This window comes from Bubalus bubalis, chromosome 3 (assembly GCF_019923935.1).
Source record: "Bubalus bubalis isolate 160015118507 breed Murrah chromosome 3, NDDB_SH_1, whole genome shotgun sequence".
Taxonomy (NCBI): Eukaryota; Metazoa; Chordata; class Mammalia; order Artiodactyla; family Bovidae; genus Bubalus; species Bubalus bubalis.
The window spans coordinates 134,483,713-134,500,999 of NC_059159.1; the positions used below are offsets into that span (position 1 = coordinate 134,483,713).

Genomic DNA, 17,287 nt, shown 5'->3' on the forward strand with positions numbered 1-17,287 from the left:
AAAAGTGGGCATGCCCGTAGATTTGGGTGAACAACCCTTCTTTTTTTTTTCTTTTTAAATTTATTTTTATATTGAAGGATAATTGCCTACAGAATTTTGTTGTTTTTCTGTCAAACCCTTGGTTTTTTAGAGGATTATTATTAATTTTGGTAAGCATTTATATGAATACCAAACACCCAACCCTGGTATTGTAAACAGATATATTTATTCTGACATCTCAATAGCCTGCCATACTCTTTACCATAAGTTTTAGATTGTAACTTTTTGATAATTTTTTCTGTCACTTTTGATTTTCCAACCACAAAGCATTTCAGACCCCAGAACTAGACAAAATCCTGGCCTTGCTGTAATTGACGTAATCCTAAGGTTCCAAATGGTTTTGTTTGGTTTGTTGAACCATCTTCAGGTACATTTCAACACCTACTTGATTGTAGGGCATTGTTACTAATACAAATCCAGTACATCTGCCTCTGCAGTATACAACCTGCTCCCATACACTCATTTATATTTGTGATTTGTAACTTACCTATTTTTCAGTTTTTATCTGAGCTTTAAGATATTTTATTTACACAATTGCTATAAATTCTGTGGACAATTAAATTCCCTTTTTGTACCCAGGAAAAATTGTGGCTGTATTTTTCATAAAATCATATACAGTCAGAACAGAACCAATATTGGAACATAACCACATCCTTTAAAATGTTCAAAAGAAAAGGTTTCATTTTAAATTAAAAAAATAGAATGAGATATTATATCAGAAATGCAAATATATCTTGGTGTATCTTTTGAAAGCCCAAAGAAAGTTAATTCTGATAATTGTTATCCTTTTAGTAGTCATGTTCTCTTGCATTTCAGTTAGATTTCCTTTTTGAATAAAAATGTACTACTAGATTTTCCTTTTCATTGTTAAAGGATTTATGTTCAAGCATTAAATTACATCATGAAATTATGATGATGGGTGCAGTTTTCAAATGATATTGTAAAAGAAAATCTTTGAACCTGTTTTGTTTTTCTTTTGTTTTGTGTACCTAGCCAAAAAGGAAAGTCTTGGTGAATGTCAGCTGTCTGAGTTCTCTGCACAGTCATCATCCAAACGTCGGAGACTATCCTCTCCAAGCAGCTCTAACGTAAATCTAACTGATGCGGTTGATCTCCAGACGTGCGGTGTTAATGTCGCTGCTTGTCCCAGTACAGACATGAAGTGTGCTGTTGAAACCTGTGCTGATCTCTCCCAGGTAATGCACTTACTGGGAACAGGAAATGAAGTTTTGGTCTTTCTAGCTAGCAGTTTGAGGACCATCAATGCCCTTTTGCAGTTGTAGTACTTACGTATGTTGTGTTGCAGTGTTTTGGGCTTCCCAGGTGGGTCAGTGGTAAAGGAACCCACCTGCCAATGTAGGAGACACAGGTTCAGTCCCTAAGTCTGGAAGATCCCCTGGAGAAGGAAATGACAACCCACTCTAGTATTCTTGCCTGGGAAATCCCATGGACAGAGGAGCCTGGTAGGACTACCATCCACAGGGTTGCAAAAGATTCGGACTTAGTGACTAAACAAGAACAACAACATGCTATTACTGTATTTGAGCTGGGTTTTAAATTGTGTGTGTATGAGGGATTTCCTGCTTGTTAAATTTTTGTGTGGTTGGTTGGCTTACTGGCTGTAAGAGACTGCTTTGATCAATATGTTGCTTTTGATATGAAAAACACTATACAAAATGAAGCCCTGTGATCTTCTATTTGCCATGTGTTATTCTAGATACCAACGGTACCATGGTGAGAAAGTCCCAGTCCCACCCTTGAACAGCATTTTGTCTGCTGTAGGCAGTAGACATATGAGCATCTTACTTACATAGACCTGGTAAATGAGGTGACGGTTACACTTGGGCTGTACCCCCAAGGTCTGGGGTCTGTCATGTCTGCGTTGCAGCCCTTCAGTGGTTTAATACTAGCTGGAAAGCAAGGTGTCATTTAGCAATTTTTCTCTTCCTCTCCCCACTTCTTTCAAGTAGCCATAGGGGTTTTTTTGTTGTTGCTTATAACTGCTTAGAGGCTGTCAACATCATCAAAAGATGATAAGCAACACGAGTTCAATAATACTGTTGCAGATCCTTGCGTGTATGCATGCTTAGTTGCATCAGTCATGTCTGACTCTTTGAGACCGTATGGACCATAGCCCACGAGGCTCCTCTGTCTGTGGGATTCTCCAGGCAAGAATACTGGAGTGGGTTGCCATGCCCTCCTCTTGGGGGTCTTCCCGACCCAGAGATCAAACCCGCATCTCTTACGTCTCCTGCATTGGCAGGCAGATTCTTTACCACTAGCACCACCAACCCGAGGATCCTCGACCTTCACACAAGTGTAAACAGGGAGCTAGTTCTCTCATGACCCTGAGTTTTGCTTTGATACAGTAGGTTCCTGTTTCTTTACTGAGAGAAGACACCTTATGCCAGTAGAGCGGAAGCTTTTTTCCTTGCACCTTCTCTGTCATGTAGCTCCAGCACATGTCCTGTTGATCCTGTCTAGACTGGCTTAATAGATGTTTGCTGCCCATTATGGTCAACCATCAGGACCCATGAGTTTCATATGTATCTCAGAGTCGCTTATAATCTCTACTCTGTCTGCCCTGTTCTAGTTGATATGAAATCATCTGATGGTAATTTTTTAATCAGAATTTTGATTAATTTTTGGACACATCATGATTTAGAAATGGTTTCCATATTAATAGGAGTGTGTTTTCTACCCTGACCATTAATGGTTTTCCCTTTCTAGCTTTTGATATCTTCTGTTGTTTGATTAGTAATTTTGTTTTTCATTATTTTGAGAATTTCCTCTTTAAGGAAAGTAGTTAACATAGTTTTCTAGACTTCAAACAATAAGGCAGCAAAAACTATGCCCTGTGAACACTTCCTAGGGAATTGAGCATTGTTGGATTGGATGTTTAGGAGTTAGTGAGAATGAAAACTCTGTTTTTAGTTCTATTCCTACATACTTCCATAAAAATTAACTAGATAATGAAGTGATGTATTGATTGATTTAACATCAGATTTCCAGATAATCTGTAATGCTAACTCAAATCTTTATAAAAATAGTAATCCTATAAATAATAAAATTTAATACTTCTTCACTGTTTTTGCCCCCCAAGAAATCTTCTGCATCTGGTTTAAATCTACAGTGTGGATGTTTAATGAATGAGTCTCCTCTACTTTCAGAACTTACAGAGGCTTCAAGTGGTAAGTATTACTTTTTTCCTTGGTACCTGTGCTGATTCACCCATGAAATGTTTTTTCAGTAGACATTTGTGGTTGATTTACTTATATGTGAACATTTGGACACACTGAAACCATTCCTTGCATTTTAGGAGCTCATGGTTTAGTAGAAATGTTTCAGAGCTCTTGTTGTATGAGAGATAACATACTGCCCTTTTACAGGCACAGCCCCCTCCTTCCTTCCTTCTGTACCTCCCAGTTACTATATTTTATGTTGTCTCTTTGTTCTCAGGCCATGGAGGCTTTGACTGTTGTGTTTATCACTGTATCTCTTAAGCACCCAGAATGTATGTGTTACGTGTCAGTCATCAGGCAGTGGTCTTCTATGAGAATTTGCAGGGGGAGCCTTGGCTTGTTTAACGGCACATGAGGGCTTCCCTGGTGACTCAGTGCTGAAGAAACTGCCTGCCAGTGCAGGAAACACAGGTTCGATACCTGGGTCAAGAAGATCCCCTTGAGGAGGAAATGGCAACCCACTCCAGAATTCTTACCTGGGAAATCCCATAGACAGAGGAGCCTGGTAGGCTATAGTCCACAGGGTTGCAAAGAGTCAAACATGACTTAGCAGCTAGACAACACAGAATGTGAATTGTTTTATTTGATAATCTTTCTCCTCAGCATCTTGTCCTCTCCCTCCTACCAGGCTGGCATCCTAAAATGCTTCTGTCTGCAGCACTAAAATTGGTCAAGATTCATTGTCTAGCTCAGGTTAGTTTCATGATGGCCATCATAAGTGTCATGAGTGGAGGCAGGTTAACAGTTAATAGCTGAGCCAAGGATTCCTCTTTAACTTTGCATGGAGCCAAAATACCTTCCTTACCTTTTCCCTCAGTAGTTTGATTTGAACTAAAAGCTGTGACCAGTGCCACTTCTCTCTCTCTTTTTTTTTTCTTTGTATTTCCAAATGAAATCCCAGATGTTACACTCTAAGCAGGATATCTTAGGGTTGAATATCTGAGGAGCATGTTCCTCCCTTTGCAAATACGCACTACCTTTGGTGTAGAATGGACTGATTCAGACGTCTGCCCCCCTCATGGTTAGAACTCTGTGTTGTAGGAGTCCAGGATGCTGCCTCCGTAGAAGAGAGAGGATCCAATGATGCTGTTTCAGTTGATAAATGTACAGAAGTGAGCACAGACACAGTTCCCAAAGTCAGGTCTCTGGTTACCCCACTGTGCCAGAAGGACCTTCTGTCCTCCAAGACGTTTGTCCTACGTTCTGTACTGAAGAAACCCGCTGTGAAGCTGTGTGTAGAAAGCCTGCAGGTCAGTAGAGAGCTACACCTCCTAAAACAAATTGAATAAAGACTGCTTTTGGTTCCCAGAAGTACCTCTGAAATATTATGTCATACTGGCCTAATGGAAAATGTCTCACCATAATTTTTTTTGCCTCCTCTTTCTCACTTGTAGTAGCACTGGGCACTTTCTTTTTGCTCTTTATTTTTTCATTTACACTCAGTGTGGAATATAGTATGTTGAAGATTCTACATGCCTCCTGGCCAAAAAAAAAAACACAAAACATAACACGAAACACAAAACAGAACAGAAGCAATATTGTAACAAAGTCAATAAAAACTTTTAAAATGGTCCAAATAAAATAAAAATAGTGCACATTAAAAAAAAAAAAAAAAAAAAAAAGCCAAAACACCGTATTATGCTATTTACATACTTGTTTTTTTTCTTGTTTTGGGGAAAGTCTCATACTTGAGATCATTTATACAGTATACCTCAGTTGACACTGTCCAGAGTACGCTGTAATTCTGGCCACTCATATTTTCCTTAACTTCATTTGCCAGATCCAGAAGGAGGAAATGAATTTAGCCCACATTATGGATTCCTGTTTTTTCATTTTGGCTTAAAACTACTTACTAGAGTAATAACTAGGAAACCCAGTTTTTCTTTGTGGCTAATATCATGGTATTTAAGTTAGATCAATTATGAAAGTAAAGGTAATCTGCAGTACTGTATAGTATCTATCCTTGGCAGAAAAGGAATTCCAAGTTGCCATTCTTAATGACTGTGTATGTGTATTTATATATGTAAAATTATTCATGGTTTTTTATTTTGTTTAGGAACACCTTGACAGCCTCTATAATGATGGGACTTGTCCAAGCTTAACCTCCAGTCTTGCAAACAGTTGCAAAGAACAAACAGCAGGTAAGAACTTCAGGTTTATTTTGAAGCATGTGGATATAATTTTCTTGTTATTAAAAACATATGAGATAGTCTGTGATATTTTCAATGACCTGCTGATGCCTGATGCTTCTGAAATTACCTGGGAATGAAGATAACTTGAGGGGTGGGGGATGGAATCTCTCCAGAGAGTCTCAGAATTGGTTCTATCCACTTCATCTATCCATTTTTGTATAATGGTGAAATTTGTAGAGGAAATGATATTCCATTCTTGTTATCTAAATTCAGCATGCAAAATTTACTTAAAATTTATTACCACATTTTAATTGGAAATATTGTATATCTCTTCCATTTTAAACGTTTTTCTCTCTACAAACTATGTTTTGTATTATACGAATAGCCAATCCAGTCACGTTAAGACTCTAGGATATGCCTTTTAGATAAGAAATGTAGTTACCTACAGAAGGTCAAGAAATTGTAAAGTACTAGCCTTTCCAGTGCGGGAGACCTGGGTTCGATTCCTGGGTTGGGAAGATCCCCTGGAGAAGGGAAAGACTACCCACTCCAGTATTCTGCCCTGGAGAATTCCATGGACCATATAGTCCATGGGGTCGCAAAGAGTCAGACACAACTGAGTGGCTTTCACTTTCACTTTCACAGCCTTGCCAAATACAAAGAAGAGGAAGAGAGTTACTTTCGGAGAGGAACTAAGCCCTGAAGTGTTTGATGAATCTTTGCCAGCTAACACTCCACTGCGTAAAGGACAAACACCTGTCCGTAAAAAGGATTTAGGTAGCCTCAGTCCCCCGCTATTTGAACAGTCTCCAGTTCCTGAGCGGTTACCTCAACCAAATTTTGATGACAAGGAAGAGAATCTTGTAAGTATGGAAAGTGTGAAACAGACTTGTTTCTGTTTTCATCATACCTCACCTATTTGCATGACCAGTAATTATGCTTTGAAATCATGAATGAATGACCCACAAAATGAATGGTGGGTCATGATATAAGTTAATGCATTTTCTAGCTAGATTACTACCAGTTTTCTCCTATTAAAAACAATAACTTCCATGACTCCTTGAACATAGCATATTTCCTGGAACCTTACCTATTGTAAGATGTGCCGTTCTTTGAGAAAAAATGCTGAAAGTTAAACTGACACATACCATGTGCTCAGATTTCAAAGGTGTTAAGATGTGAAAGAACAACAATCTTAGGATCAATATATTATAAATATAAATTATTCTAAATTTCTACAGGTAGGATAACTAGATTCAGGGATATGAACAGTTTTTGAATTTTTTGATACATAGTGCTAAATTAGCATTCAGAAAGTATGTACTTGTTTGAACTCAGTACTATAAGTAATCCTATTTTATTATATCTTTGTAAACCCTGAGTATTAACTGTACTTTTTTTTTTAATAGCTTAATAGGAGAAAAAGATGACTTGAAAATTTTGTTAGTGAGGTTTGAACATTTTCACATGTTTGTAGGCCATTTGAATTTCTTAGAATTACCGATTAATTTTACTTACCCATTTTACATTGGGACTGTTATTCATTCTCTCTCGCTATTATACCTTGAAATAAGAATATTCTGCTTTTGGCCAAGATGGAGTAAGAGGGACCTAATTTATATTCCCATGAAAAAGAACTCAAAAGCCAGAGAAAAAGATAAGAAACAGTGGTTCACAGACGCTGGCTACTGGAAGCACAGACAGTAATCCCTGGGGGTTTACAGGGGAGGTAAACCTCACGAGAGCCCCGTCTTGCTGCCGGGGATGGATTTCCAGGCTGCAGCACAGGGAGGCGTTACCTCGACGGAGCCTGGAAGTCTCCCTGAGTTGAGAAGATGGAGTTTGGGCCTGGGAAAGTGAAGGAGGCTGGAGTTCGCCAGGTGAAATATCAGAGAAGAGACTTGCACAGAAAGAACTCTGGAGATCTGCTAAGGGTCTCTCTGGAGTCAGTGCTGGTCTACATACCTTTGTGAGTAAACTGCCCCAGGCCAGGGAGGAACCGCTCAAATGGAGCAGAGGAAAATGCCTAGAGCTCACACAGGGCTTCCCAGGTGGTACTTGTGGCAAAGAACGCACCTGCCAGTGCAAGAGATGTAAGAGACGTGGGTTCAATCCCTTTGTCGGGAAGATCCCCGTGGAGGGAGGGCATGGCAACCCACTCCACTATTCTTGCCTAGAGAATTCCATGGACAGAGGAGCCTGGTGGGCTACAGCCCAGAGGGTCGCAAAGAGTTGAACACGACTGAAGTGATTTAGCATGCATACACATAGGCCAGGAATTGTGTTTGCACCAACCCTCATAGCAAAACCTTATAATTCAGAGGATGTCAGATGCTCAGAGTATTGACTCATAAAATGGAGCAGAATTAAACTAACAGCCAACTTGTATTCATGTAGCTGCATTGCATAATGAAACCCAAGAATATAAGAAGTACTTTCAGCAACTGTGAAGCTGTGGAGATACGAGCCAGGTTACAGGCATCAGATGTAATTGTCCACCAGCCCTTCACCCCTCCTCTGAAGGCCCTCAATAAAATGGTTTGATCCTTCCCAGCAAAACAAAACTGCTGCTGCTGCTGCTAAGTCACTTCAGTCGTGTCCGACTCTGTGTGACCCCATAGACGGCAGCCCACCAGGCTCCCCCGTCCCTGGGATTCTCCAGGAAAGAACACTGGAGTGGGTTGCCATTTCCTTCTCCAATGCACGAAAGTGAAAAGTGAAAGTGAAGTCGCTCAGTCATGTCTGACCCTCAGCGATTCCATCAACTTCAGCCTACCAGGCTCCTCTGTCCATGGGATTTTCCAGGCAGGAGTACTGGAGTGGGGTGCCATTGCCTTCTCTGAAAACAAAACTATCTAGCACCAAATAACGTTAAATTCAAAATGTCTGGCATCCAAGTAAAAATTAATAGTTGTGTAGGGAACAGTGCCATAATGAGTGGACAAATCAATCAGTAAGAATAGGCCCAGACATGATACCTATGGTAACATTTGTGGAGAGACAATCAAAGAGTTATTTTAACTATATTTCCTGTGCATGCAAGAATGTGAGAAAAGATTGAGCTTAAGAACACAAAAGATAAAACAAAGACCCAAATCAAATTCTATACGTTAAAATCTCCAGGAATAAAAAATGTATTGGGTGAGATTAATAGCATATTAGAGACTGCAAGAGAAAAGATCAGTGATTTTGAAGATGTAGCAATAGAAATTATTCTCAGTGACACAGAGAAAAAGACTAAACAAGAATAAGCAGACAATTCATGATGTGGGACAACTTCAGGTGGTATAATATGCTTGTAATTAGGGTTCCCAAAGGTGAGGAGATAGTGAAAGGAATAGAAAAAACATACTTGAAAAGCAAATGGCTGAAAAATGTTCAGGTTTTTTAGAATTAGAAGCCCATTGATTCTAAAGTTCATCAAATTCCCAGCACAGGAAACGTAACATATAGAAAGCTTAAAATCAGAAGGGAACCACTTCAGTATTCTTGCCTTGAGAACCCCATGAACAGTATGAAAAGGCAAAATCAACAATAAATGGCCTAAAAGGAGCCAGAGAGAAACAGACACCTGACATAAGACAAAATAGAAGAGAGGCAGCTGCAGATTTCTAGCTGGAACTATGGGAACCAGAAGTCAGTATAGCAGCGTCTTTTAAAGATGTATTTAAGTACTTAGAGCAAAAAAAAATAAATACAAAATACCTGTCCATTGAGAATTCTCTATCCAGTGAGACCATCTTTCAAAACAAAAAGTGAAATAGAGGCTTTTTCAGACATAGGAAAGTTGAAATAATCCTACCACCATAACAGGTTAGACTTAGAAGTATTAAAAAGGAAGCCCTTTAATCAAAGGAAAAATAGTTCTGCATGAAAATCTGCATCTACCCAGGAATGAAGAGCACTAAAAATGTTAAATATTTGGGCAGATATAATAGACTCCTTCTTTTTAATTAGTCTTCATAAGGACAATTGTTCAAAGCAAGAGTAAGAACAATTTTTTGTTTATATGCAACCAAATTAGCATGGTATCAAGGTAGGGAGAGGTTCTTAGGCTATAAACAAAAGTGGAATAAGTTAAAAGATATAAACCACAGTAAAATGACAAAAATACATGGGGTACAACTAAAGCCATGCCTAGGGAAATTTTTAAAAATTAAAGGCTATATTTGAAAATGAGAGGTCTGAAATTAATGATCTCAGGCTCCACTTTAAGAAACTAGAAAAAGAAAATCAAACTAAGATGAAAGAAAGAAAGTAATAAAAATAAGTGTAGGGCTTCCCTGGTGGCTCAGTGGTAAAGAATCTACCTGCCAATGCAGGAGACAGATTCTATCCCTGGTCCAGGAAAATCCCACATGCCGCAGAGCAGCTGGGCCCAAGCACCACAACTATTGAGCCTGAGCTCTAGAGCCTGGGAGATGCAGCTACAGAGGCCTGAGCTCCCTGGAGCTTGCACTTTTCAAGAGGGGAGGCCACCGCAGTGAGAAGCCTGTGCACCACAACGAAGAGTGACCCCCGCTCACTGTTAACTGGGCGAGCAGCAACAAAGACCCGGCACAGCCAAAAATAAATAAAATTATTTTTTTAAAGTGCAGAAAATCAATGAAATAGAGAACAGAAAAACAATAGAGGAAAAATAATTGAAATCAAAAGATTATGTTACAGAAAATAATGGTAAACTTCTAATCTGACTGTTCAGGAAAAAAGGAGAGGATACTCGTTACCAATACAAGGAATAAGGGAGGTGACATAACTAATTTCCTAATAATCGATAAATTGAAAGGATAATAAAAGAATATTATGAACAACTTTATATTATGCCAGTAAATTCAAGAACTTAAGCTACATTCCTTAAAAGTCACAAACTGTTAATTTCACTCAAGAAGAAATAAGTGGTGTCATTAGCTCTGTATCAACTAGAGAAATTAAACTGTAAGTAAAACATTCCCGCAAAGAAAATTGCATGTCCAAATGACTTTACTAATGAATTCTATCATTTAAGGAAGGTGCAATACTAATTTTGCCCCAGTCAGTCAGTTCAGTCGCTCAGTCATGTCTGACTCTTTGTGACCCCATGGACTGCAGCACGCCAGGCCTCCCTGTTCGTCACCATCTCCCGGAGTTTGCTCAAACTCATGTCCATCGAGTCAGTGATGCCATCCAACCATCTCATCCTCTGTCGGCCCCTTCTTCTCCTGCCTTCAGTCTTTCCCAGCATCAGGGTCTGTTCCAATGAGTCTGTTCTTCGCATTGGGTGGCCAAAGTATTGGAGCTTCAGCATCAGTCCTTCCAATGAATATTCAGGACTGATTTCCAGTTGAGTTGAGCATGCTTCCCAATTCATCACTGTCAGCTTTAACCTGATACCATAATCAGACATTATAAGAAAAGAAAACTTACAGTGCAGTATCCTCATAAACATATTAATATGCAAAAGGGAATAAATTATGAATAAGTGAGATTTTTATCCCCAAAAGGCAAAGTTGGTTTAATATTTGAAAAACAGTCTATGGAATTCACCATATTAACAGAATAAAATAGAAAAATGATATGGGCTTCTTAGTAGGTGGAGAAAAAGCATTTGACAAAATCCAGCATTGATTTCTGATAAAAAATTCTGAGCATACAGGTGATAAAGGAATTTATTTAACCTGACAGATTTTATCTATGAAAAATTAACAGCTACCATTATACTGGCTGTGTAAAAGAAAAGATTTGACATTTGCATTTATATTTGCCTTGAAGCTTGCCTGAATGTTAACTGAAAGCTAACTGTAATGTTAGGTTGTATTTGTTAATAGATTTTCTTACTTTATCGGGGTTAGGATATGGGACTTCAAATGATTCAAAAGGTAACTTATTGGTGGATCATCAATGCCTACACTTCACTTAAAAGTTTTATTATTATTTTGGTGGATTATAGTTAGTAAATGTGGTTTCCTTTAGGATGATTGTAAATATTATAAAACAATTATATTTATATTCAGTATCATATTTTGCTTTTTGTAATTTAGTTAATCCCTTATTGATTTCCTATCTTTATGCTTATTACAATTTGTTCTACAAAGATATATCTTATTTTCTTTGGGGCACATTTTTTATATGTCCACTGAATTTAAAGATATCTAATTTCTACCCTTTTGTTTGTTTAGGAAAACATAGAGCCTCTTCAGGTTTCGTTTGCCATTTTGAGTTCTCTTAATATGTCTTCAATTGCTGAGACTCTTTCAGGTAGTAACTTTTAAATAATCATAAATATTATTAAATGTATGTATATATGAAGATCTCCTTAATTTTAAATTTTTATTTTTATTATGATCATAGTTGATTTTTTAAAAAACCCAAATAGTATAGAAAAGCTTATAAGAAATCTCATATCCATCTCATTCCATTCCAAGTCGCATACTTTATGATCACCCACACTTAACTTCCTTCATTGGGTAGCCTCATTTTCATGTCACTGCAAGCAGAGGAGTTGCTCTCTCCACTCTTAAGGATTCACAGTAAACTCCTTATCAGGTTGCACAATTGAAAAGATAAGGATTGTAAGCATCGTTTTTAAATATACAAAACTGTTCATCAACATGGCATTTTGTGCACACATATATTCCAAGGTCTCTGGCTTTTTTTATGATCATGACAAGGCAACAAAGATCTCTCTGTGCTTTTCTGACAAACCAGGACTTGGCCGGCAAATATGGGCAGAGTAGGGTGGGAACCATTATTCATGTCTCTCCCCTAGTGGACATCCTTTAATGGATCACCAACATATCTTCTTGTCTCTCGGACACAAACTGATCTCATTAGCACAGAATCCAATATGTGGAATGTTAAGTTACTAATAGAACTAAGTTGGAATCATAGTCTATCATCTTCCAGAGCTTATACTCTTTGACGTGCTTTACTGCTTTCTCTTTATGCCATCAAAAGTGATCACATTTCAATTTTTTGAACTTTATGAAAGTACTTTAATGTTTTAAAATTTTTTTGAATCTCAAAATTTATTTCTCATGGTAATTAACATTTATGTTCAGATATAGGCTTCCCCAGTGGTTTAGCAGTAAAGAATCTGCCTGCAATGCAGGAGATGCAGGTTCAAACCCTGGGTTGGGAAGATCCAGGGAGAAGGAAATGGCTACCCACTCCTGCATTCTTGCCTGGGAAAATCCCATGGACAGAGGAGCCTGGCGGGCTACAGTCCATGGGGTCGCATAGAGGCCGATACAACTTAGTGACTGCTGCTGCTGCTGCTAAGTCACGTCAGTTGTGTCCGACTCTGTGCAACCCCATAGATGGAAGCCCACCAGGCTCCTCTATCCCTGGGATTCTCCAGGCAAGAACACTGGAGTGGGTTGCCGTTTCCTTCTCCAATGCATCAAAGTGAAAAGTGAAAGTGAAGTCGCTCAGTCTTGTCTGACTCTTAGCTATCCCATAGACTGTAGCCTACCAGGCTCCTCTATCCATGGGATTTCCCAGGCAAGAGTACTGGAGTGGGGTGCCATTGCCTTCTCCGAACTTAGTGACTATAGGATACTAAAAGCAAAATTAGTATTCAAGAGTATCCAGTGTTTCCAAGGCAGCGGATCTAGAAGTTTTTGTGAGCTTCCCTAATTTTGCTGTATCTTGCTCGTTAGGCACTGATGCCTCTGCCTCTTCAAGTAACCGCGAGAATATAGCCCCCTTAAGAGTCGGTAGAGCAACGCGGACCTCTAACAGAAAAAGGGTAAGCGCTTGTGTTTGTTTCTAAATCTTGCAATAGCTTTTTTTTTTTTTTTTTTTCTGTTTTCATGATCAAATGACTTATTGGTTAAATCTTGGTTTAATTGATGTTTTAAGAGCTAATACCTTATCCTACCTACCATGAAACCCAGGGTGATGCTGTTTTTCTGATGTGATCTTAATTCTGTGAGAAGAAAAATACATTAAAACAAGATGATTTCAGAGTGTGTGTTCATGTGGAAGGTCATCTGTTTAGAAAGTTTCTTTGGGATCTCCGTGGTTTTATTATAAATTGCATCAAAGTGCTAGGCGGAGAAGAGTAGCATGTAATTAACAATCAGAAAATGACATAACTTTTCCTAAACTACATTCCACTGTTTTCAATGTGATCATAACCCCCATTGAGTGCATGTCTTCTGTGATTTTATTAAATTAGTTGAATTTGGATTTTTGTCTACAGCATCCTAGTGCATAAACATATAGCATACTAATAATATTTTTTGCTCATATTTTTGGATGATAAACGCAGAAGTCAAACTTAGATAATCTAACAGTTCATTATTTTTCTCCCTCATAACCCATCAGTAGTTAGGTACTAATACTAAATTATAGGTGTTCAGTAGGTACCTGAGACAATGATTCTTTTTATTTTTTTAAATTTTATTGAACTCTATCTAGTTGATTTACCATGTTGTATTAACTTCTGCATGTTAATACTATTAATATTGCTATATTAACTTCTGCAGAAATGGGATGTAAAGTGGTAGAATCCACAGGGGAGGGAAAAGACATGAAATGAAAATGTAACTGCCTGTGTTTTACAGTAGCCCTGCTTTCAATTTTCTTTCTAGAAGTTGATCAGTTTTTCACAAGAGAGTGTTTGCAACTTACTCAATGCAGAAGCTCAGCCTTGTAAAGAAAAGAAAACTAATAGGAGGAAGTCTCAAGAAAGCAAGCATGCAGACAAAGTCCTTCCACGAAAGAATCGGGTGAGTGTGTGTTTAAAGATGTAACGAAGAGTAGACAGTACATTTGTTTGTGGTGTGGTTAGGAAAACACGAAAACAAATTTTTTTTCTAGTTAACATGGGACCAAGAGTATTAAAAATCAAGTTATCATAGAATAGAAGGGGCCATAGATATTATATACTCTTATTATATACAATTGTGCATTACCCAAAAGCCATTTTTGCATTGTCTTCATTGGGTTGGGTTGTGTACACCCAGTGCTGGGAATCACCAACGCGAATGTGGAATTGATTCTTACCTTTGAATCTGGTCTAGTCTCACTATACCGTCTTATGGGAATCCTCTGAGAGGATTTCTCAGGGATGAGTGTGCCATCTGTCACTTGTTTGACTTGGCTGCTGCCAGTAGGTTGATGGATGACCTTCCGTATTGAAGCAAGAATTCAGAAATTAGCTCTGTCTTCCTCCACGCCTGGAGGCCTATGTCGGCTCATGACATCACTGTTTCTTTGTGGAAGGCAGATCTAGCACTTTAACCCAGGTCCTGGTGCTCCCCACTTCAGTGACTGGCCCCTCCCCTGTCACATCCACAGCTTGTTGGTACCCAAGACCTTTGTATGTCCTCCTCTCCACCCCCAGCTTCCTCTCCACCCAGCGTTCTCAAGCTATCTTACTCATACCTCCTCTAGTGTTATATTTACTCTTAGGCTTTCAGAAGTCCTATGATTTCATTTCCTATGTTTCCTCATTCATCCTAAGCCGTGTAAGCTGTTTTCAACACACTTGTCTGTAATCTCGGGTCTTCATCCCTTTCATTCTGCTTCCTTCCTGGAAGCAGAATGCCATCTGTCCCCTCTGAATGCCACCATTGTCCCCTCTCCCATCCGACATTGCTGCTGGAGAGCCTCACGGTCCACTGCAGAGTCACTGTGTCAGATGTTATTATGTTAATAATTCTTCCATTATTTTTCCAATATTTAGGTTACTAAGTTGTAACCTAGTGACTAAAATCCAGTGTGTCTTTGAGATCTTGTTCCTACTGTCTGGCCCCGCAGCATTTGACAAAACTGAGATCTCTCCTGTATGGTCTCTATTAAAGGTTTGTGTCCTTCCACCCATTTCTAAATGTTTATGTTACCCAGAGTTCTATTTTACTCTCTGACCTTTGAAACAGCTTATTTCCTGGGTGGTTTCATGTGTAACACAGTTGATAACACTCATATGTTTCCTGTCTATAAGTATAGGTTCAGCTACCTACTAGGCATCTTTCCTTAAACTACCCTGCCAACACTTCAAAAACCAACATTTCCATAACGAAACTCATCCGTTTAGACTCTGGAAGTTTAGTTTTTTAATGTTACTGGAGGAGATACTTTAGCAAAATGAGGACGTAAGCTTGAGAATTCAGGATACAGCGGGTCTAATAATAATGACAGAGAACAGAAATCTCTGATCATAGCTGTTCAATCAGCCTGGAAGAGCAATCAACCCAAATTTGAACAAGAAAAGAGTGCTCTGGGAGTGGGGGTGGTGGGGGGGGTGTCTCTGAAGGGAAGAAGAAAAAGGCCTGTGATTGAGCAAATGAAAGTTGTGCCATATAAGAAAAAAAGCTCATTCTGTACCATCCGAAAGAAAAGTCTGTAATGTAGGAGTTTTGGAGCAAATAGAAAGCAAACGTTATGGAATTCCCTAGTGGTCCATTGGTTAAGACTTCACCTGTCAGGCAGGGGACACAGGTTCCATCCCTGATCCAGTAAGATTCCACATGTCTGGGGGCAACTAAGCCCATGTACCACAACTACTGAAGCTCAAGGACTCAAGACCCATGCTCCGTAACAAGAGAAGCCACCGCAGTTAGAAGCCCACTCATTGCAACCAGAGAGTAGCCTCCACTCACTGCAACTAGAGAAAGCCCACGTGCAGCAACAAAGACCCAGCACAGCCAAAAGTAAATTGTTTTAAAAACAATAGAGAGGGAACTTTAATAAGTGCGATTTCAACCAACAGTAGGGTGTAAGAAAAAGTGTATTTTTTATGTTCCTGGGTGGCTCAGTGGTAAAGAATCCACCTGCCAGTGCAGGAGTTATGAGAGCCTAGCAGGCTACATTCCATGGGGTCGCAAAGAGTCGGACACAACTTAGTGACCTAACAACAACAAGCCACCCAGTCTGCAGTATTTTGTTATGGCAGCTAATATGGCAAACCAATATATTGCCTTTTATCTAAGAAAGTAGGGAACATTAAAAAAAATTGTGTGTGTGTATATATGATTAACAACAATAATGAGAAAACATAGAATAGATCAAAAACTAATAAAACCTGGTTACCTGTAGGGAGAAGAGACAGAGGAGGAACAGAAAGGAAAAGGCTAGATTTCCCTGAATGTGGTTTTTCCTTTTAACTTTGAACTGTAAATGTTCTGCATGATTATGAAACAATTATAGTTCAATTTTTTAAAGTTGTTAAACAAAATGAAACAAATTGATGTAACTGTATATCAAGTCAGTGGCTTGACCTCATCAATTTTTTTCAGGATCAGAAGTGTGAAAATTCCAAATGGGATGTACATTGATTTTGTTGTTCAGTTGCCAAGTATGTCTGACTCTTTGCAACCCCATGGACTGCGCCTTGCCAGGCTTCCCTGTTCTTCACTATCTCCCAGAGTTTGTTCACATTCATGTCCGTTGAGTCAGGTGATGCTATCTAACTATCTCATCCTCTGCTGCCCCAGGAACAAAAATAACTGCAGAAAAACTTAAACAGTAACACTCACCGATAGAAGAATTTACTCTACAATGAAGCAAATAAGAAGGGATTTGTGTATGCATGTCTTTTTTTTTAACTGTCATTAAGAATCCAGAGCAAATAGATGAGGAAACAATAGAAACAGTGACAGACTTTATTTATTTGCTCCAAAATCACTGCAGATGGTTACTGCAGCCATGAAATTAAGACGCTTGCTCCTTGGAAGAAAAGCTATGACAAACCTAGACAGCATATTAAAAAGCAGAGACATTACTTTGCCAATAAAGGTCCATCTAGTCAAAGCTGTGGTTTTTCTAGTAGTCGTGTATGGATATGAGAGTTGGACCATAAAGAAGGCTGAGCGCCAAAGAATTGATGCTTTTGAACTGTGGTGTTGGAGTCCCTTGGACTGCGAGGAGATGAAACCAGACAATCCTAAA

At 38.9% G+C, this 17,287-nt stretch overlaps 1 protein-coding gene across 3 annotated transcripts in view; it reads left to right on the top strand.

Moving 5' to 3' along the window:
* The window catches only part of CDCA2 (cell division cycle associated 2), a 44,247-nt gene that overhangs the window by 15,474 nt on the left and 11,486 nt on the right, over positions 1–17,287 (top strand). For all 3 annotated transcript variants that reach the window (XM_044940176.2, XM_006057340.4, XM_006057339.4), the window contains exons 6-13: positions 1,033–1,235; positions 3,143–3,230; positions 4,323–4,531; positions 5,338–5,422; positions 6,059–6,276; positions 11,569–11,647; positions 13,051–13,139; positions 13,987–14,124. In XM_044940176.2, the coding sequence (XP_044796111.2) occupies positions 1,033–1,235; positions 3,143–3,230; positions 4,323–4,531; positions 5,338–5,422; positions 6,059–6,276; positions 11,569–11,647; positions 13,051–13,139; positions 13,987–14,124 (1,109 nt within the window). The remainder of the gene's footprint in view (positions 1–1,032; positions 1,236–3,142; positions 3,231–4,322; positions 4,532–5,337; positions 5,423–6,058; positions 6,277–11,568; positions 11,648–13,050; positions 13,140–13,986; positions 14,125–17,287) is intronic.